Genomic DNA, 21073 nt, shown 5'->3' with positions numbered 1-21073 from the left:
ACCTCTGAGTAATATCTCTCAAAAGATCATTGGGTTTTCCTCCACTCTTTCAAGCTCCCTTCTTAATCTCATCTTTAAAATCACTTTTCCATCTTTGTCCAAGCACCTCCATGTCTGTCCTCCCCACCTGCAAGCTCACCTCTGGAAATAGAGTCTCGGGTGCCTCAGACGCTGGTGAAGATAATTTCAACATTGAGGACGTTGCTTTCCCTTCTTTTTTTCTTTCCTTCTTTCTCTCTTGTTGCCTTGTTTTTCTTTCACTGACAGCAGCTTTTCACTGAATTAGGCAGGCTGCTGAGCTGGAAATGGCACAAGCTGCCAGCTGTGTCTGCTGGTATGCTTGCCTGACATACACGCTGTAAAGTTCTTCAGTATTAACTGCAAGAGGCATTTAACTCCCAAAAACTTAACATCTTGTGTAGAGAAAGTGGTTTCTAAAATCCATGTTTTCAAASCTTTATGAGATGCAAATAGACTACTAAAATACAATAGCAATGAGGATAGGTAGCTAGTTTGAGTTTTACTCAGATTTCCTTCACCTTTCTGGGGCTCAGTCAGGCATTGGGCAAAAATTTGGTGTCAGTCTATTTGTGATTATGATAGGGTGGCAAGGGTTGGTACATGGCATCATGACAGACTAAGTATTTAGTCTTAGCAGAAATTTGTAGCAGACATTGAACACACAGGTTGGCAAGTGCTGGACATGTTACAAAAGCAGCAGCAGGTGGGAATGGTTTGCAGGGCAAACTCCAGCCTCTTGGCTAGCCAACACAGCCATGACAAATGGCTCTGAATTATTGATCTGTTCACCTACTATTATGGGGGATGTCATCACTGTACCCATAGTTTATAGCTGCAAGGAAACTGTGCTGCTCCCTCCCCCTCCTCCTCCTCCACCTCCTCCTCCTCCACCTCCTCCTCCTCCTCTAATAATGTTCCTTGATCTTCCCTAAATTTTTCAGTCATTTCACAAGCAGTATTGCTCATATCCAATGATCATTTTGCTCCAGGGAGGAGATCTTTTTGATGCTATTACTTCCACCAACAAATACACAGAGCGGGATGCCAGTGGGATGCTTTACAATCTTGCCAGCGCCATCAAATATCTTCACAGCCTGAACATTGTCCACAGGGATATCAAGCCAGAGAATCTACTGGTAAGAGAAGATTTGTCTTTCAGTATTGTTGATAACTTGGGAGAGTGTGAGAAAAGGTCTGTATTTCCTTCTTTCACATGGCTGCCAAGTTTATTTCAGTCTTTTAAGTCCCTGGGTCTTTTAATTTTAACCTTTGCATTGTAATGGTCTCCTAAGAATAACACTGCCAGAGGAAGTACAGTAACATACGGTGATATGTCTAGACTGTTCCATGGGACACAGCAGTAGAGTTATTCCTGGGATCACTGGAGGTGAACTTGTAGTAAATGGCAGGATAATTTCAAGCATAAATATAAGTGTTCTGACCTCAGCAAACTATTCTGTACTGTCAMTGCCTAAATAGTTGGCAGCACTTTAGTTTCACCAGTATGGTATGCCTAAATGCTGTGCCCTGATCATGTCAAGCATCAGCACAAAGCCAGGAAGAGACTTTGGAGTCCTTCCCCTCCTGCATTTCCCAAACAATAYTACAGCACTTCTTATTAAGCCATTTCCCCAAACAGACAGTCTAAATCTTTGTTTTTCTGTCTAAACCCGTGAAGACAATGAAAAATATACCCTGGCAATTAGTCTTTCTTCTGAGCATTTTGCACACTTGAATGCAGCAATTGTATCCTCCACACAGTTTTATTTCTCCTGAGAAATTAGCTGCTCCTGATTATTTCACTGTTCTGAGTTTTCCCAAATTTGCTGACATGTTCCAGTATCAAGATATCCCAGCTCACCACGTGTTCTGCAACTGTGAAATGATGTTCATTGAATCATAGAATATCAGTTCTCTCAGCTGTGTGCTCTCAGCCATGACTTCATGCATTTAGTTCTGCTTGACGCTGAAGAGGTTTTATGGGAAAGTTGGTTCCAGCAGATCTTATTAAACTTCCAGGGAGTGGGATTTTTACAGTTGAAGTTCCTCTAGTGGCAAGTGCTTTTGCAGTTCTGGGTGAGGAGGTAACCCTCATTTTCCAGAAACTTCTGGAAACACACTGGGTAGGGGTTTCACCAGCCGCTAAGGGCTGATACACCTTTAATGGCCCTTGTGCTCCATTTGTTTTTCTGGTGCTGGTGTTGGTTGTTGGCTGCATGCAGATGTTGTGGCAATCACATGTCAGGTTTCATTCATGCTGTGCCCGGAGTGTGTAGGAGGGTCTTGGTCTGGGACAAGCCTTGCCCTGCTGCTGTCTTGACTTGTCTATAAATGCCTGAACTCTATTGTTGTCAAGCTTTTGGGGGAAAAGAGGTGCAGGGRGCAGATCAAGGATTAGACTTTCCTGCCCAGCTTTTCTTGCAATTACCAATACTGGGAACAAGCACATCATTTACACTGTAGCTGAATGGATTCTGAGTGTCTTTTCTGTAGCTGTGCATTGATTTTGAGACTGAGCAGGGACGATGCAGGATTTAACCTCTTGCAGCATCCGAATTCTCAAAAAGCCAGCATTTGATTCACAAACTATATTAATTCTCTAAGGTTTATCAGGTCCTTGAGAGAAACAAAAGCTTCTTTAAAAGAGTTCTTTGGAACCAGACTTACCGGAGCTCTGGCCCCAGTTTGGACATTATGCACCTGTGGCCCCAGGGTCTCTGAAAATTTCTGCTTTTATCTTGGCTGTCAAATGACATGTGTGGTTCCTTATGTCACAAGACTGCAGCTAGCATTATTTTCATGGCATTTATAAAACACTTCAAAAGTGTCACAAGGGTCTTAGGTTTTCTATTGCTAAATACCTTCTACTTGCCTTTTGTGGCCTGCCCTTTTCCTTGCAGCAATTTAACCCTTCATCTAAGTGGTCATGGTGGAATTTTCCCCTTGTTCTCATGCTGTGGCTTTCCCTCTGTTACTGTCACCGTGTTGCACATGCAATCCCTGGTTGTGCTGTTATAGCAGGTTTTCCTGGCCCCTGGTGCAAGAATCAGCCCTTTCTCCCCCACCCTTTTCCTACTCATGGATTGAAACGTTAGGTTTAGAGGAGCATGTCTTGAGGCTGACAACTCCACTAGCAGAAAAAAAAAAAAAGAAAAAAAACCAGCAGGGAGGATGAGCAAGGCTGTAGAGGTACTTCAGGAAAACATGGGGGGTGAAGGGGAAAATACTGCTCCGGAGAGTGAGACAAGAAGAGGATATTCATCTGGTCTTCTTCATTTCATCTCTTACCAGCCCCTGGTAGAGCCTTCCCTTTCAGCTCCTCCTTTCTCTTTTTTTTTTTTTTTTTTTTTTTCCTTCTTCCTAAAAGTAACTTTCAGGCTTAGAGCTGATGTGTGAGACTGGCTCTACATCCTGCCAATGAATCTTTGTGTGTGTGAACCTGTCCTGTGTGCAACACCCATTATTTTTTAACTGGTTAAATATTCCATGTTATTCTCAAGGCATGTAAAGTCCACCTAATAGTTAACTGTCCAAGAGTTTGGAGTACTTCAAATACCTGTGATGTTTTAGGTTTTGTGTATGTTTGTTTTTTGGTTTTTTTTTTTTTATTATTATTCTCTAGGGGGTCTCCCATGTTTTAATTGGAACATTTTTCATAATTGTTGCTATTTAGAGCATTTATTTTGTCAAGTCATGGGATGTCTTTATAGTCATCTTAATAAACCCTAGAGAACAACTTCTCTGACTGTTGCCATCTGCACTGATCACAAGAGCAGCTTAGAAAATACTGACAGTCTTTATACTAATAGGATACATATGGTGGCATACAATTACGTGTGGCTGCATTCAATTAGTGTAGTACAATTACACAGTTTTATCGCTTAGTTAAAACAGTAAAAGCACTACATAGTGGGCAATTTGCACTAATCCCCATTTCTTCAGTATTTAAATGCAGGAACATATATAGCATTTATTCTGAATAACGTGGGTGTTAAATTATCTTTCACATTCCTTGACTGGCAAATAACATACCACAGCTTCACACTGGGCTCTTTTTTATATGGAGCTCTAGCAGAGTGAGGAAAAGTTACTTTCTTCAGTTTTACAATTCCACTGAAGTAGATTTCCAAGCAAAGTAATTCCTAGAAACAGATGAGGCAGAATACTAGAAAATACACTGTACCAAACATTCTGCATTGGTAAATATTGCCAAGCAAATCTCTTCTGCAATTAATTTCTCATATAGATGAGTCATGCAAGGTGTGGTCTATTAAAGGAAAGAACTTAGAGAATGCTTGTTAGATTAGTACAAATCGGAGAGGGCTTTGTGAAAGATAACTGCATGAAATAGAATATGAAATACTAATTAGGCCAGATTCAGCTCTTGATGTCTAAGTGCACACTTTACATATTTCAGCACGTGAATTTTCAAAGCCTTTGTCTCTAGACTTTAATTAAGACTGTTGTTGAAATTAGATTTATTACTGCCATTTCAGAGAGCACTTTCTTTAGTTTCAGGAACCAGATGTATTTAACAATCTGTGTTTTTAATAAAACCATAATTGCTTTCTTTTTTTCCTAGTGCTTTTCTATAAACATAACTTTTTTCTGGCTTAGTAGAAGAGAAATGTGAATCCATTTTAAATTGCTGGTCCTCTTAAAGATCCAGTTGAATTCTTAAAAGTAACATAAGGAGAGGAGAAGAATTTTGTGTATTCTGAATGTCTGCTTGTGGCTGTATCACCTGGTAAGCAGGGATTCAGGACAGAGAGGGGTTTTCTCTCTAGACATGACTAACATTAACAAACAAGAACCCTGGGGGATGGGGGCTGTATAATATAACTAATTATTGTGAACTATAGCAGATTTGTAGCAAACAGTGGTGAGAGACTTCAAGAATTTATTTTTGCTCCAAGTGAAGTTTTCAAGAGTCCCAAGCAGAATTTATTATATTTTTATAAGAAAAAAACTAGGATTTTCTTCTTTAACCAGTTGTAGATAAATGTAATTTTGGATGTAGGAGTAGCTGGCCAAGATATATATTAAGAATTATTTTGGTTTTGATTGGGAAGTATGATATCTTCTATTTTTGCACAAATTTGCTGCTAATTGTTTTCAGGATATACCTAGTGGTGAGCAAGACTGCACAGACCTGTGGTCTGGGTTGGAAAATAATAAAATAATGCATTTATACTATAAGAAGACCTCCTGTAGACAGTTTCCATTTTTTAAGGTGCTGCTGTAAAAAACAATCCAAAATGGGAATCAAGAACTCAAACCAGCAGCTTGATTAAAGACAGACTTACAGTCTAGTGCTTAATTTACATTCATTTTTGTATTTTGCATTTTAAACATTTTCTTTGGTAAGTTATCAGTGTTTGAAGGTTTGGGGCCATTCTTTTGCTCTGAGCCAGCTTCTAAAATGGTGTATTTTTTCCTGATGTGTTTAGCTTTTTTTCATGTTGCTACATCCTAATCTCCCTTTGCACCTATAAAACCCCATGAAAGATCACACTGCTGCTATGAAGACCATGTTTCAAGACAGGATTTTCATGTATACCCATTAGCAGCTGTAATTGCCTCTGTCCCATTGATCATGATGGCTCCATGCCACTAAGGAAAGTGGTGTATGACAGTCATCCAAGGGGAGGACAGCATTTCCAGGGGAAATAGTCCAGCCAGGTTTGTGTCTGGTGGCTTCAGTACACAAAGAGCCCAGAGTTGCAATCAGTGCAGTCACTTTTACATTATCTACATAGTTGAAGTTCCTGTGCAAACCTCTGAGATCTCTGCAAGTAAAATGAATATACTCAAACCCCCTGAACTCTGAATTCAGTAGGGAGTTGAAAGGAAAGCCACTGCTGGGAGGTCACTCATTTGCTTCTGGGCWTTAGCATCTAGAGAGTGATGAAGGGAGATAAGTCTTTCCCAAACATCCTGACTGTTTTCAAGGGAAGTTGTCCAAATTGTCTGTGAAATTTCAAAGCATGCTGACAAATATGTTGAAGGTAAGGAGGAGAAAAGAAACTGTAAATGAGAAGGAACGTTTCAGGCAGTTAGCAAGTGATGCAGCAGTTACCTTGATGGTATTGTGGTAAACCTTTTGAATTTTCCTCCTGATTTAGGTTTATGAACACCAAGATGGAAGCAAGTCCCTGAAGCTGGGAGACTTTGGCCTAGCAACAATTGTGGATGGACCTCTATATACTGTCTGTGGGACTCCAACATATGTAGCTCCAGAAATCATYGCTGAAACCGGGTAAATCTTGTAGTTGTGATCCACTGATGTGTACTCAGTGGAGCACATTCCTGCCATTGAGCCAGACAGAAGCTCTTGCAATTAAGATTTTTAGGCTGTGGTTGGCTATGATGCAGAATCATGGCTCAGAGGGCAATTCAGTTGGAAGGGACCTCTGAAGTCTATCTTATCCAAGCCAGCTCAGAGCAGGCCAGCTTTGGAGATATATTGGTCAACCTCCACCAATTGTTGGCCTCAAATTTTTCAATTTAACACTCAATTACTAACTAGCCACTTGCAGATACAGTAGAAGTAATTCTCTTCTCTAGAGACTACTAACTACCAGTTACTTAAYTGTATTTCATTATCATACACTGTCCTTTTTTGATTCTTTTCCAGAGTAAATGCCTGCTGGCTTGAGCAGCCTGTGTCACCTTTGCAGACTTAATGTTGACAGGCATTCCTAACTCAAGTTAACTCAGCCTGAATTAGTTAACTAACTCCAGAATACAGCCCAATATCTTCTGTGTGAACACACATTCTGATCTAATGCAATTTTAAGATGTAAATGTAAAAAAATATTTGAAAGCAGAATTAGGATTGGTAGGTAGATGAAAATATATACAAAATTATTAATGATTCTAAGCATGTTTCCTCTGTTCTTGTACTGTAGCTCATAGGAGTTGGATGTCTCTAACCATGTCTCTCACACTTCTAGATATGGCTTGAAAGTGGACATCTGGGCAGCGGGTGTGATTACTTACATCTTGCTCTGTGGTTTTCCTCCTTTCCGTGGGTATGGACTGATCTATTCAACCATCCTTGTTGTGTGAATTGGTCCCTGTGCTCCTTTCACATTAAGCACAGAGATTCCTGCTGGTRGAAGTTCTCCGCTCATGGGGCTTGATGTTTTCTTCTATGCTCTGMATAGTGTTTTACACAAACCCCATAAATGTCTATGATTTTCCTGTAAAATCTCTGTCTCATCCTTGTTATTTTAGTTTAAACTTCATTGCATTACAAAACGAGAGCCTTCATTACAGGTTCTGCATGCCTTTGCCTGAAGTTTTAAATACACAGTGAAATAACCATCTTCTTCCATGGACCCAAATGCAACATATTTTGTGGCTGGTAAAAGTTAATTAAAATGTAAGCCACTTAATAAGGACATGTCAGATATTTTTCCCCTAATGCAATTGCAAAGTTGTGGACAATCCTAAAGACAAGCGGGTTACTTCAGAAAGGGTGCACCAAATACACTGTGTTTTATGATCTCACCATTCATACCCATGGCTGCATGTTTGGGGCAATCAACAGCTTCCAAAAGCATAGTATGGGATCAGCAATTAAAAGCAATTTTAAGAAGTCTATTGAAACCACATCTGAAAATAATTTCTCTTTGGGTTTTGTTGCTGGTTTTCCTTGGTTTTTACTTTACAGAAGTGGAGATGACCAAGAAGTGCTTTTTGATCAGATTTTGATGGGACAGATGGATTTTCCGTCTCCATATTGGGACAACGTTTCTGACTCTGCAAAGGTGTGTTTTATAGTGGATATTTTCTTTTGCAATATTATTTCCATTGGGAGTATATAATGCATGTTGTTCTTTCACAGTGTTGTATTTGACATGTCTTATACATCTCCTGCTGCATCTATAAATCCTTCTTGGGTCACCATGTTTTGTTTGGTTACTGTCTATTGGACTCCAGGTGGTTTTGCAATGGACCGTATTCTGAAATGGACATCACATCTCTATGATTTCTCACACAATAGAGACACCAGCAGCCCTTTTTGATTAAGAACAATTTAAAGCTCCCTTGGATGTGCTTTACATGCACTTAGGAGAGGGACCAGGTACCAACCTGGAGCCTTTGAACCTTATGTAATAATATYACGAGGACGCTGATTTCCCCTATTAACCCCATTAAATGATATGTCTGTTGTTTCTTTCTGTCAAAGAACCAGGCCTCCCATTGCCTTATTGTTATAGCGTGGTAAGAAATACAGACTTTTTCTGGTCACAGCCCTTGACCTGCAGCCCTTGGTGTGCTAAGGCAGGTACAATTATTCACAGATACAGACCTTGACAGAGTTCATTATACTTGCAGAGCAGATCAAGTTTTTTAGCTCTCWCCAGTACACTAGACAACAGCTTAACTTCAAGATTTTCTAGGGATCTGGCATTCACTATAATCATGTGTATAAATATATGTGGACAGAGACATAATACACATGTGTATGTAAAAAARAACAAACTAACAAAAGCATATGGCCATTCTGTAGGTAGATAAGTGCTCACTTTCTGCCAATTTACTTCTCTAGTTTGTAAAACAAATACATGAAAAAAAGTATCCCCCAGTTTCTTTCAATGTGACAGTGTTTAATTAATCACAATTTTTAAAAAGTGAAATTTGGAAGTGAGTGCAGATAATGGGAAGCTCTGAATCTCCATTTTTGGAGAGTTACATCCTGCTTTTACAGATATGGAGGGTGGTAGATGGAGGGTGATCAGGACTAGCATTTTAGCCTGTTAACTAATGAGGTTAATGAGTGAGTTACAGTCATAAGGGTGGAAGTCCTCTAACCCAAATCTTTGTGTTGTAGAAGGCRTTATTTCATAGCATCATTTGTGGGAGTCCTGCAGGTCCGTTGCTAGTGGTGTTTCACAGGAAAACTCCTTTGTCTAAATAGTTCAGTCTAAAATTTCTGGTTTGAAGCCTCAGCCTATCCATTTAACTTATTTTTGTAATGAATAATTACTAGCTTTGGTCTTTGGTGAGATGCCTTTATTTGCTGTCGTATTGCCATCCTGTTTCCCATGCACTCAACTCAGTGGTGGAATTAGACACATGCTTATTTGCATGCTACTTGAAATCTAGGTAATTGTAGAGGAAATCAGAGGATAACAAATAATGTTTTTAAGTGTTGGGGTTTTTTTTTTAGTATCTTCTATGTCATTTATACAAGAGTTTGAAGTAAAACTGTATTTGATGGCTTTTTTTTTTCCAACAGAGGAATTGTCTTTTTCTTAATGGGAACCTAACCTAATTTCATGGGACCATCTGTTTTGCACATTATGTATTTARGTGCTTTTCTCTTAAACAGTGGCTTCAGAACTGTAACTCAGAACTGTCTTCTAGCTTTTCAAGGTACTGTTAGATATTGTTTTAAAAGTTCAGCTGAGAGTTCATCAGTTCATAGTTTTTCTATTTTTTGAATAATCTTAGTATATTTCTGCAGTTCCCTCTCTCTTTGAACACTCTTACAAAATTAGCTAAAGAGTTCTTCAGTGAATGAAATGTTTATTTGTTCTTTAAAAGTATTCTTTAAATTTGACCCAATATTCAATTTCTCAGGAACTTATCACAATGATGCTTCAAGTAGATGTAGATCTGCGATTCTCAGCCTTGCAAGTTCTTGAGCATCCATGGGTTAATGTAAGTATTTACAGACTTGTAGATCCTTCTTGCGATTTGGCACCTTTGAGCTCTGTTCTGTTAAGCCCTTGCTATGCCCTTTTGGAAGCCAGCACATTCTAAAGATGTCACGGATTTAACTGGAAATAAGGTGGGGTGTACCTTGGAGTTTTCACTATTCTGTGTGTGCTCAGCTACATTTTCTCCAAAATGGACTTCTAAGAAATCTCAATCATATTTGATAAATTTATGCCTCTTACCTTCAGCTTGCCGCTTCAGTGATACATTTTGATCAGATGAACTCAAAAAATCTCACGGTCATGATTAAGAGTTACTGAAAGATAGTCCATACTGATAAGCCTACTTGATCCAGAATGGAACAGGGAAACCTTTAGAATCATATTCAGCTTATGATGTTATTGAAGRTTTTTTAATTATCTCAGACTATTTGACATGTTTTAAAATATTTGGAAGATAAGTAATAAAAACTGGAGATGATCTGTATTCCAGTTCAAAAGGGACAACTGGGAGAAGAAGTGCAGTAGGGATGAACAGAGAAAAAAATTAAAGGAAGAAGAAATAATGCTTTTTATTGTGGCTAGTTTGAGTGGGCAATCCTCCCTGAATACTATTTGGTCCCTCAGCTGCTGTATCTGAAATCCCTTTCTCATTAAAAAACGTTTCTAAAAATTCAAATACACAGTAACCTCAGATACTAGGTTGTTTTTTTTTTTTTTTTTGGTTTTTTTTAATGAAAATGTCCTCCATATAACCAGATTAGTGGTGATCAGTTAAATATTTACCAAGTACATACTTTAAATTTAGCGGCTTCCTTATTGCCCAAATATTTTTTCAATTGTAAATGCTATTAACATGCAGAACACTTCTGTGGTGTATCAAGAGTGCAAGGATCCAGGACAATGTCTGATGAAAATCTTTTCATTTTTAAGATGACATTCAAGCAGCTGGAACATTAATTTTCCTTGGTGCCAGGGGCTGTCCTTGGACATATTTGTCACAGTTTATAATGCCTTGTGGTGATTGAGGTGCCTCTCTGTCTCCATGGGAGGACGTGTGGAGATTTCTGGAGTGCTGCAGAGGAAGAGATGGAAGTGACTGATGAGAAGCCACAGAGAGTCCAAGTCACCCGCAGTGTCAGACTGAAATGTCACTTGCTTGCGCTACTTACAGAAGTGGTCACTAATCTTCCATTATTTTTTTCTGAAAAATATATTTGAAATGTTAATGCTGCACTCAGATACTTTTTTTTTTTTTAATTGTTGCACCATGATGTGTTTTAGAAAGCCATTTTAGTCTGACGTATAAAAAAGAAGAGATGCAGCTCTTTGTCAATAACCTGATGGTGATGGTGTCCAAGTGACAGGAGGATCTGCTTCCCTGCCCTCAATAGTGCCTGCTGGTGAGGATGAGAGGGGAGAGGTGCTGGGGGCTGAAGACTTAACATTCTAGAGCTCTGCTGGAAAGACCTGAGCTCTGGTTACTAAAGCACCATGGCAGATTCCTGTGTTTCTGTACAATAAGTTAGCATGTGGAACCCTTTGCCAGAAGGTGCTGTAGAGGAGCAGTATAAATGGATTCAAAAGGGATTTGAATACATTTTTGGAGTATGATCCCATTGCTACTTATTCAATATAGTGGTCTGGATACAACTCTTGGTTCACAAAGTTCTTAAGTACTTGATTAGCATAAGGCTGAGGATATACCATAGAAAGTTCAAGATCTACTTGTCTTTGTTAAAAATACACTACTTCTTAAAGAGTGAGTATGATGCACTGTTAGAAACAACATGCAGTTGTTTCTTTATTTTTCTAAATTGTTTTAAATAGACCAATTCATCTTTGGTCTAACTCTGCTGCACTTGTAGTTTTATGCTGATAATAATTATACGCAATCAAAATCTGTAGCAGTCCTGTCTGTAAGTTAAACAAATATTCCATGACAATTCTGTAATTCCTTCTTTTCTGCTGCTTTTAGCAACTGAGACAAATGAGTATTTTGTGTTCATCATTACACCAAAGATAGTTGATAATGCAGATCAAAACTGCTTTTGAATTCTCTCATGTCCTCCACCCATTACCTTTTTTTCTGGAAGGTAAATGGCCAGCACTGGGAGCAGTTCAGGAAAGTGCTTGAACTCATTCCAGACATTGCTTCTATTTCAAGGCAGCACACATGGAAGCACTTAATACTGGGCACAAAATTAACTAAAAGGCACCACAATCCTAGTTCACATTGGAAGGAATAAGAACATGGCTGAGTTGGAACAGGTACTTAAATGCTTCCATGAGCAAGGGCACTTCCCTGAAGTGTGTCTGGGCAGTATCAGTAACTAAGCTGGCAGGGACAGCAAGTTGATGCGCAGAGGCAGAATGTGCAGTGTCAGATTCAAGTACACATCCCTCTCCACTGCTCTCTTGATCAGCTGCAAGTCTGTCACACAGCCTCCCTGGACCTCATTTTCCCAGCTTCAGGACAGGGAATTAATACTCTCATCCCTGTTTACAAAAGGCTCTGCAATCTATGTGTTGTAATTACCTGAGCAAAAATGTGCATGCTGTCTTTCTGAGAAGAAGTGGTATACAGAATTTTCACCTACACTCCATTTTTACAGGTGACCTGATTAAATACTTTCCCATGGTGTCAAACGCTGGACTTTCTCTCCTGGTTTCAGCTGGGATAGAGTTCACCACAACACTTGTCTTATTTCAGTTTCGAACGTATTCATAGAGTGTTAAATCTGCAGCTAAAACACTAGACAGAACAGCTGGCTTGAAAAGCAGGCACATGTTTTCTTCGACAATTTTAAAAAACATTTTCTTTCTCTTTGATCAAACCTTTGATAGAAGTGTTGTAACTGCTTATACTGTATTAAACCATTTTGTAGATTGTAAATAACCATTCTATTTTATAGCTGCTGGCTATGTGATTACTTGGTAAATTGCTGAGATTCCTGGAATGTGCTTTGACAGTTTCAGTAGGAGCAAACTCTCATTTCAGTTTAAATTTTTGCTATAAAAATAGCTGGAATCCTCTTGGAAACTGCAAAACTTGTTATGGTCAGAGTCAGACCAGTAAAGCAGTTTCTATGTCAATAATATCCCAGCTGTTTTCAATTCAAAAAAACAAAACCTGAAAAGATGTTGGCTACATGCCACTGCTACAGATAGAGATCTTGAATTCTAAATGCAGTTCAGCAGTACTTCTTTGCCCCCTCCATTTAGTTTACTTGGAGTCATCTCTCCTATGCAGTACTCTTAGACCTGGATGGAAACAAACCCATTGATTTATACTTGCCCTGCAGGGATCCTAGCTCTTGACTTTAGCTATTTTTTTTTTTTTTTTTTTTTTTTTTTTTTTTTTTTTTTTTTTTTTTTTTTTTTGCAAAGCCAAAGAATTATGAAAGAGGCAGGAAGCTTGAGGTCTGGCATTTTAAACTTTAATGAAACAAGTTACAGGACAAACTCACTCTTTCTTTTTGTTGTATGAGTAGTAAATGTTTCCTGATACATCACTGAGCAGTGAATGTTGAAAGGGATGGCTTGCATTCTGTAAATCCTTCTCTGTTAAGAAAAGAAACCAATATAAAATGTGTGTTGTTGTTGGAGGAAGAAGATGACACACACCAGCCTAAAAAGAATTAGAGAAACTGGAGCTTTTACATTTTTTCTTTGCTATATCTGCCTTGGAAATTTGTGTGCAAAAGAAATTAATAACCAAGCAATAAGTAGCTTGGTTATTAATTGCTTGTAAGAAAATTAATTTTAGAAGATATTTCTTATTTGGCATCTGCACTACTTTTGGTTACATCCTAGGACATTGCACAAAGAAAAATTTCCTTGTAATCCTTAAAGGAAACAGTGTTCAAAAGATTTTCCAGCATTTCTATTTGCTCTAATTTTCTGCTGTTACTTGTATAATGATCTATTCATCTGATGCTTTTAGACCTGGAAAGTAAAGCTCTTGTGACCGTGACCGTCTTGTGAAATGGATCTAAATGCTTCAGGGCAGTAGGAGTCTGGGAATCTTGAGCTTCACTATGTCTTTTTAACATTTCTTTTCTTTTTTTTGAGAGGCAATGTTTCCTGCCACAGAGAACAATGCAAATATGAAACTAATTTTTATCAGTTACTGGATTACTCCAAGGCATTCTACCTTTTTTTTTATTATTCTATTTTATTTTGAATTCTTGCAAATAGACCATGAAAGTTTTGTAGAGGCTGATAAAAAAAAAAACAAACCAAGACACCTGTCATGGGTTTAAAACCTGKTTTTTCCCAATCCGAGTCACGGCACCAAAAATGCTGTGGTTTGGACTGTGCTGAAAGCCACAAAGCACTGCACCCATGATGTTCCCTCCCTTCCCCCCACCAGAGAGGGAGAAGGGAGAGCAAAAGCTCAATTAACAYGAAAATTTATGGCTTTCTGATAACATAACATAATTGAGAGAAGATATGTATATGCTCCAGAGAATGATCAGACAGGCTGAATAACTTAAGTTGCAAAACAGATTTATTACTACAAACTACTAAGAATACTACAGCACTGGGGAGGGGAACAAAGATAGGGACAAATTCACAAGGAGAAGAAAAATAAAAMCGGACATTTTAAGACACCTGTTATCCTTTCCGGGACCCGTCCCTTTCCCAGGTTCTCCCTCTCTACTCCCCACCCCCCACCCCCATGTTTTCCCGCACACAAAGSGGGGCGGGAATGGAAGTCTAACATAGATCAAACTACTCATTACAGTTGTTGTCCAGCATCATAGGAGAAGTGTTCTTACAGCTYCAAGCTGTGGACGTTTTTTTCCCAAGAACAGTCAGTGTATAACTGCTGGTGGCGAGGGAGTATTTTCTTTACCTCATAGGAGAAAAGAAAGAATATCCTTCAAGGCCAAACTGCGTTGTTTCAGCGGCGTAAAACCACTATCACAAATCTCCTGGCAGAACACAGCTTCACTTGCTTGAGCGGGGGCATCTCTCCCTCCCCGCAGAACTCATTTTCTTCTTAGCATCAACTCGTTTCAAACATCGTGGGGGGGGCCAAGCCTCTTCCCTCTTTTTGCCTCCTGATCAGTTCAGTCCAGTCCTCAAAGGCCAGGTTTTGGTTTTTTTTTCCTCAGAGCAAGGTTGCTCTCCTTTTCTATACAGGTCTCTCATTGATGAAATAGTCCTTTCGAGAACAACTTATTTCCTCCCTGTTCAAGAACAACAGCACAGCACAGCAACCATCCAATCTTCTCCTTACTGTGATCTTTGGTCTCCATTTTTTTYTTACATCTCCTCACCCTCCTGCTCTGTTTTTCCCCAGTGCATGATACTAAAACTACATACTAACAGCCTAAGGACTACATGGCGGCCACTCCTATCTTGTTTTTAAATTCTTTCCTAAGTACAAGACAATACGTCATCACAGAGGTGTAACCAACCTGTGCAATTGGCCCAGGCCTGATGATCAGCCTGTCCATCAACCTCAGAGCCATGATGGATTGGCTTTGAAACACAGGGGGTTGGGCTCCTTTTGCTGGAGAAGAAGGAGAAAGTTTCTAGAACCTCTTCACAGGAGCCATCTTTGTGGTTTCTTGGTCGCATCCCCCCACCACCAAAAATCGGACCAAGTAAAACCATGACAATACCCCAAACCAAAAACCTAAAATATTTCAGCATTCCAAGCAGTTTATGTTGTCCATGTGAAAACTCAAATTCTAGACCAGTTTTCAAACTTTTTTGACTGCTCAGCTCTTTAGGTGTACACAGAGAGCTCCTCTTTCAGAGTATCAGGAGTCAATATTTTCTGCAGCTCGTGGCTCTTTAAAGTTCCCAGATGGAACAGGAAAAATTACTGGTCATCTTTGAAAAAAATCTTATGATTACTGCCAATGTYGGGATGAAATTTTGTGATCCTAATCCACTGTAAAAAGCAAAGACTGAAAGCAGGGAAGAGAAGCAGTTAATCTCTCCAGATTTGACATCCCTTCCATCCATATAGCAGCCCAATGATATTCTTGTAAGCAGTGTTTATCCTGTTCTCCAATTTTGTACCTTAATCTGCTGATTCTGATCAGTTTGATATTTGATGTTGTTTTTTTTCCACTTGCCTTTTAAAGCTGCAGAGCAGCTTGTTTTGTATTTAGTTAAACAGCTGTCATCTCTCACCCTCAATAGCTATCTATTTTGTTGCTGACTGAAGTGATTGCAGGAGCCAGCTTAATATATATTGATTTGTTTATAAAGCATGTTTCAATAAAAGATAACTACTAAACATCAGGTGGCATCAACAGTCATAATAAAAACTTAGCAATAATAGAGGAATTCTGATATATCCCTATGCTGCATCTTAAATTGAGCTAAAGGAATTTCATCTAAAAGTTGGAGCCCAAACTCTGTGTCTCTGGCATGTTGCCACTGGAACTGTGGGTGTGGTGCTTGACCAATAAAATATGATCACAGTCTTGGTAACTATTGTCTTCTAGGTAATTTAGTTTTTGTCAAGATGACATGAACCCTTGGCAGGCTTTCATGTCAAGAAAGCCAAGAGAATTATTTTATTTTTTTCCCTCCTCTCGTGAAGAGGGGTTCACTTTACAGACTAGCTTTCTTCTGGGAAAGGCAAGGTCAGTGGAAAGAAGGTTATTTTTAGGGGTCATGTACCACTGAGCCAGGACTCCCCAGTGCTAGACAATAATCAGCTACTGGGTTGTATTGTTTTGTTTTGTGCTTTGCAGCTGTGTGCACTTGACCATATTTTGCCAGCTGAGACATTTTTTTAAGGGGTGAGTAAGGGATCTCTAAACACAAACTCCCCAAGCTAAATAAATAACAAACCCTACCAACCTCCCTAAAATTCCCATATGCTCACTGAATTCGTGATTTACTGCAGCAGCTCTGTAACTCTTTAAGTGCACTCTTAATGTCTGAAAAATCTGAAAAAAAGTGGCTGTCATCTTCCACTATTCTGACCTTATCTCATTTGCCTGCATTCTGCTAGAATTTTGCCTAAGTGGAGTTCAAGAATTTTTTCAACTCCTCATAGCTGTACATACCGTGCAGCACCAGTCAGGAATGGCACGTGGTCAGTGACCTGATACCCTGCATATTTTGCCTGYTCTACATTTTGTTCCCTACTCCACCGATTCTGCATATGGTTGCCTGAAATATTGCATATTCTGTTAGTGGGGAAGTCTCACCGAGCACATTTTTCTGACATAAGGACCTGTCCTACAATTTCTAAAAGCTCTCTTTTCTCGAGCTTGAATTCATCTGCAGACCTGCCCAAAACCGCAAACTCCCTTCTCTCTGCTGGGGTTTCTCCTCAGACTGTAAATTTTGCTTGTTTCAAAGCTGAACATGTGTTCTTGCAATATCTTGGCCACTTTTTAAATTTTGAGGTATTTATCATTAAGTTTATGTGATGAGTAAACAGAATCTTTAATACAACCGAGTTCCTCAGGGTTTGAAATATTAACTGACATAAAAATAACTAGGTGTGGTAATTAAGACTTAGTGGAAAGAAAAATGAAATTAATAACAATTATTATTAATGAACATTACCTAAAGTTTGAGAAGAAAATATTGGGTAAAGAAGAAGAGAGAGATTGCTCGGTGTCATAATATGTTCACCTTAAATATTTCAATGGAGACAATGATTGACCCATATTTTAATACAAACTTCTTGTAAAACTTTCTGAATTGATTAGCACTATCAGAATCACCTCACAATTCCTTCTTTTTTACATCTTTCATCTCTGAAGTTGTATTTTGCTTTATTTATTTGCAGGATGATGGCCTTCCAGAGAATGAGCATCAGCTCTCGGTAGCTGGGAAGATAAAGAAGCATTTCAACACAGGCCCTAAGCTGAACAGCACAGCAGCTGGAGTTTCTGTCATAGCAGTAAGCATCTGAAATACACAGATGTAACATATTTATGTGCCCGCCAGACAGTATGTGTTTAGGACACCAAAAGAAACCAGAAAGGGTTAATCTTTAGGTAATTCTAGAATTTAATTAATATAAGCATAATTAGACTGGTGTTCTGCACTTCTCTTTTGATTCTCCTTGTGAGTCACATTGTTGAACACTTCTAGGAGATATAACTGTACACACAGTACACAGTTCCACATTTGACCAGAAGATCAATGGACCTAACTCCAATGTAAATTCACCAGTTTGCACTGTGGGATCATGACATTTTACTTCGCAGCAGACCCATCGTACAGACTGAATCCACACAGAGATTGTAGCAGAAGGACAGCACCACTTCGAAATTTAACTGAAAATCTGTATGGCAGCCTAAGCCTCTCCTCTTTGAAGACATGAAAGAGMGCTACGATGCCTCACTACTGCCTTCATGGTTTACATGAGTCTAGCCAGTTCACATTTCACTAAGCAGCAGCATTTTATTGTAGAGCTACACACAAGTTGCTTCCCTTTCAGCAGAAGTATTTGCTAGGGTGAAGACTTAATGGAACTTCTTGCTGCCTTCTGTCATGTTGCAATTCCAGTGAARCCATTCTAGGTTTGAATGTGTCAGAGTGTCTGAAACAAAGCTTGACCAAAAACTTTGACCAAGCTTTACTGAGGTTTCAATGGCATCCTCAGTGGAATATACACCACATACAATTGTATTTTTCCCTCACAGATGAACATGTGCATTATATATACACGGACACAGATGTATTCGGCATATAATGAGATTTTTCACAATAATGCCATTGAATAATAACATGCACATCCTTCACATTTTTTATACATCTGCTTGTGTTTGTAAGCTTTCCYTTATTACTCATAGTAATGTGAACACTCCAAAGAGTCACTAAAAATGTGACATGTTAAACGTAACCATTCCCATATCAGATTACGCAGTGTTCATTCCCAGCTTCCATAAATTGCAGGTGATGTGACTGCATAYGTACACTTTCTTGTACTGTTTCCACTTTCATATTTCTCAGCTCAGCCCCTCCAGTGTTGAGTTAAATCAGCGTGAAGTAAAGTCAGCTCAGCACACGCAATCTGGCTCACAGGTGTGAAGTGCTTGTGCAGCAAAACGGATACTCTCTCAAAGTTACTTGGTATAAGTACTTAAAATTTCAAGTGTGCCTCTCTCATATTTTTTTCTTTACTCTTTCGTATCCTGAATGTCCTCGACATGGAAGCAAGTTGTTCCTCATGCTTTTCCTAGATTTTCTCAGTCATCAGCTAACATAGCCAGCATTTATTTATTTTCATTTTTAAGCAATAATACTGCAGCAACTCTCCCACAACTAAAACATCACATACCCATTGCTCATCTGAACTGCAGGTATGTTCTTTATAGAATAGCTGAAACCGTGTTCTTATTGAATGGACTGCCAGCACGCTTGTCCATGAGAATTACTGCTCAGATCCTCCATGCTAATGACTTCAAAGCTTAAATGCAAGAAATGATGCCTCTGTCCTCATCCATCCCTTGCCTCCTTTATGTTTTCAATTTCCCTGCCCTCTTTTTTTATTTGCCTCAGTTGCTTTGCTAAGGAATTGTTTGCAGACGTTTAACACTTGAGTAATGAAAAAGGCACTGTAGTGAATCTGTCCACTGTAAAACTTTCTAAATAAGGGGGAAAAGTGTATGTTTAAKTATATTCTTAATGGCTTTTGTTTACTTTTTAGTGTTTGGAAATTTAACAGATTATTTTTCTTGACCATCTCTGTGGGCAAACTTTATGTTCTGACATGACTGATTCTGCAACTTGGCCTATAAAGTAGAAATGTTCAGAATACTTTTACATAATTCAGAAAGTGGTTTGATTATGGGAAGAGATGGGGAAGTATAGGCTTCTTTAGTGTTTTGATAATGTTTCAGAATGCTAGATAACTTCAATTTTACAAATAAATTAGTTTTGTTTTCTGCAAAAATAATTTAATGCGTAAGAGAAAGCCAAAAGCAAAACAACAATGACTTTAAATGTTGTTTCTACATTTGGAAGTCTATTTAATATAAATTTGACATGCATGTCACCAGGGTTTTATGTTTGGGAATCTACCTTTAGCTGTGAAATCTCAAATAAGCTAAAATTAAATCCTATTAACAAAGATTGCTCTAGATTTAGAACTTTCTAAGTATGTATAGATGCTGTAATGTATTGTTTGGCACTAAAGACATGCACTAACTGTATTTTCTATAAAAATACTGGGGGATTGTRCCTGCCTGTATGTTTACATACTTTTTGAGAGAGTGCTTGTGTATATAATATATAGAGTTGCCTTCTATATATATTATATAACACATCTGTCTGTGTTTGTGAAAATGTGTTTATATGTGCTTCTATTTCTATAGCTTACTTAATTGTATGAAATATAAATATTACCATTATTTTGAGTTTTATAACTCTGTTTATGTGCAGAGATCGTTAATATGTGGTATTTAGTTCTTAGTTTGTCCTCACATTGGTATGATATGATATTGTATTATATGCCTGTTTTTTCCTATGGWAAGAAGTAACACACCTCGAAGATCTTAAGGAGTATTTACCATATGCACCAATTAAGACTATAATACGAAAATTTAGTTCCTAAAAATATGTCTGTGGTCAGCTTGACTGGAAGTTTGAAGCCACATGTGATTTGCAAACATCTACTGTGGCTACTGCTTCCTTCAGCAATGTCCAAATTGYGTTGAATCCTTTGGTTCAGACTTGTGTCTGCTTTATTGATGTGGTAATCTCAGTAAAAGTTGTCTTTGACCATCCAAGCCGGAGACAACCTAATTCTTCGTGCATGTGTCCAGACTTCAAGTTTGTCCATATTTGAAAGGATTTGTCAGTTTGGACGAACTACTCTAATGAACGTGTGCATGCCTAGCAAAGCAGTTCCTTTGCTGATCTAGTAGAACGATTGCTCAAACAGAATTAACTATACAAGCAAAGAGAATTTTCTGTTGATACAGTAATACATCATTAAAAGTTCTGCTGGGGTAACTATGTCAGTTGGGAAGAAACTCCCCTGAACCAACATAGCTTTGCCAGCAAAATTTTAATTGGAGAGCTAGCTTTTAAAACAGCAAGAGAATTAGCAAGTCCCTAAAATACATTGCTTGCTGATGAGAGAGTGTAGGAGAAATATTACTTTACTTGCCCTGTTCTTAAACTCTTGTCACAGGCATTGACTACTGGTCTCTGTGGGAGACAGGGGCTGGGCTAGTGCCCCTCAGTCTGTGCCAGAATGGCTACATTACTCTCAAGCATGTGCCAAAATATTTTCAGGATCATGTTTCTCATACAGCCTTTCAATAAGAGCAGAAGTTTTTAGTTGTGACGCTGTTTATAAAAGGCATTGCAGTAAGAACATAAACCCAGACTTCTATTCACTAGTCTTTTTTAAATTTGGGGGCAGATTTCTTTTTTTT

The 21073-nt window shown here is 38.6% G+C and overlaps 1 protein-coding gene across 3 annotated transcripts in view; it reads left to right on the top strand.

The window, feature by feature from the left end:
- Window positions 1–21073, top strand: part of DCLK1 (doublecortin like kinase 1) — a 242762-nt gene that overhangs the window by 209011 nt on the left and 12678 nt on the right. For all 3 annotated transcript variants that reach the window (XM_057377978.1, XM_057377980.1, XM_057377979.1), the window contains 6 exons: window positions 1011–1157; window positions 6147–6280; window positions 6978–7055; window positions 7700–7796; window positions 9616–9696; window positions 17470–17583. In XM_057377978.1, coding sequence (XP_057233961.1) covers window positions 1011–1157; window positions 6147–6280; window positions 6978–7055; window positions 7700–7796; window positions 9616–9696; window positions 17470–17583 — 651 coding nt within the window. The remainder of the gene's footprint in view (window positions 1–1010; window positions 1158–6146; window positions 6281–6977; window positions 7056–7699; window positions 7797–9615; window positions 9697–17469; window positions 17584–21073) is intronic.

Source organism: Malurus melanocephalus, unplaced genomic scaffold (genome assembly GCF_030028575.1).
Source record: "Malurus melanocephalus ecotype Western Australia unplaced genomic scaffold, MMel_1.1 scaffold_336, whole genome shotgun sequence".
Classification (NCBI taxonomy): Eukaryota; Metazoa; Chordata; class Aves; order Passeriformes; family Maluridae; genus Malurus; species Malurus melanocephalus.
This window is presented reverse-complemented; position numbering and strand designations above follow the sequence as displayed.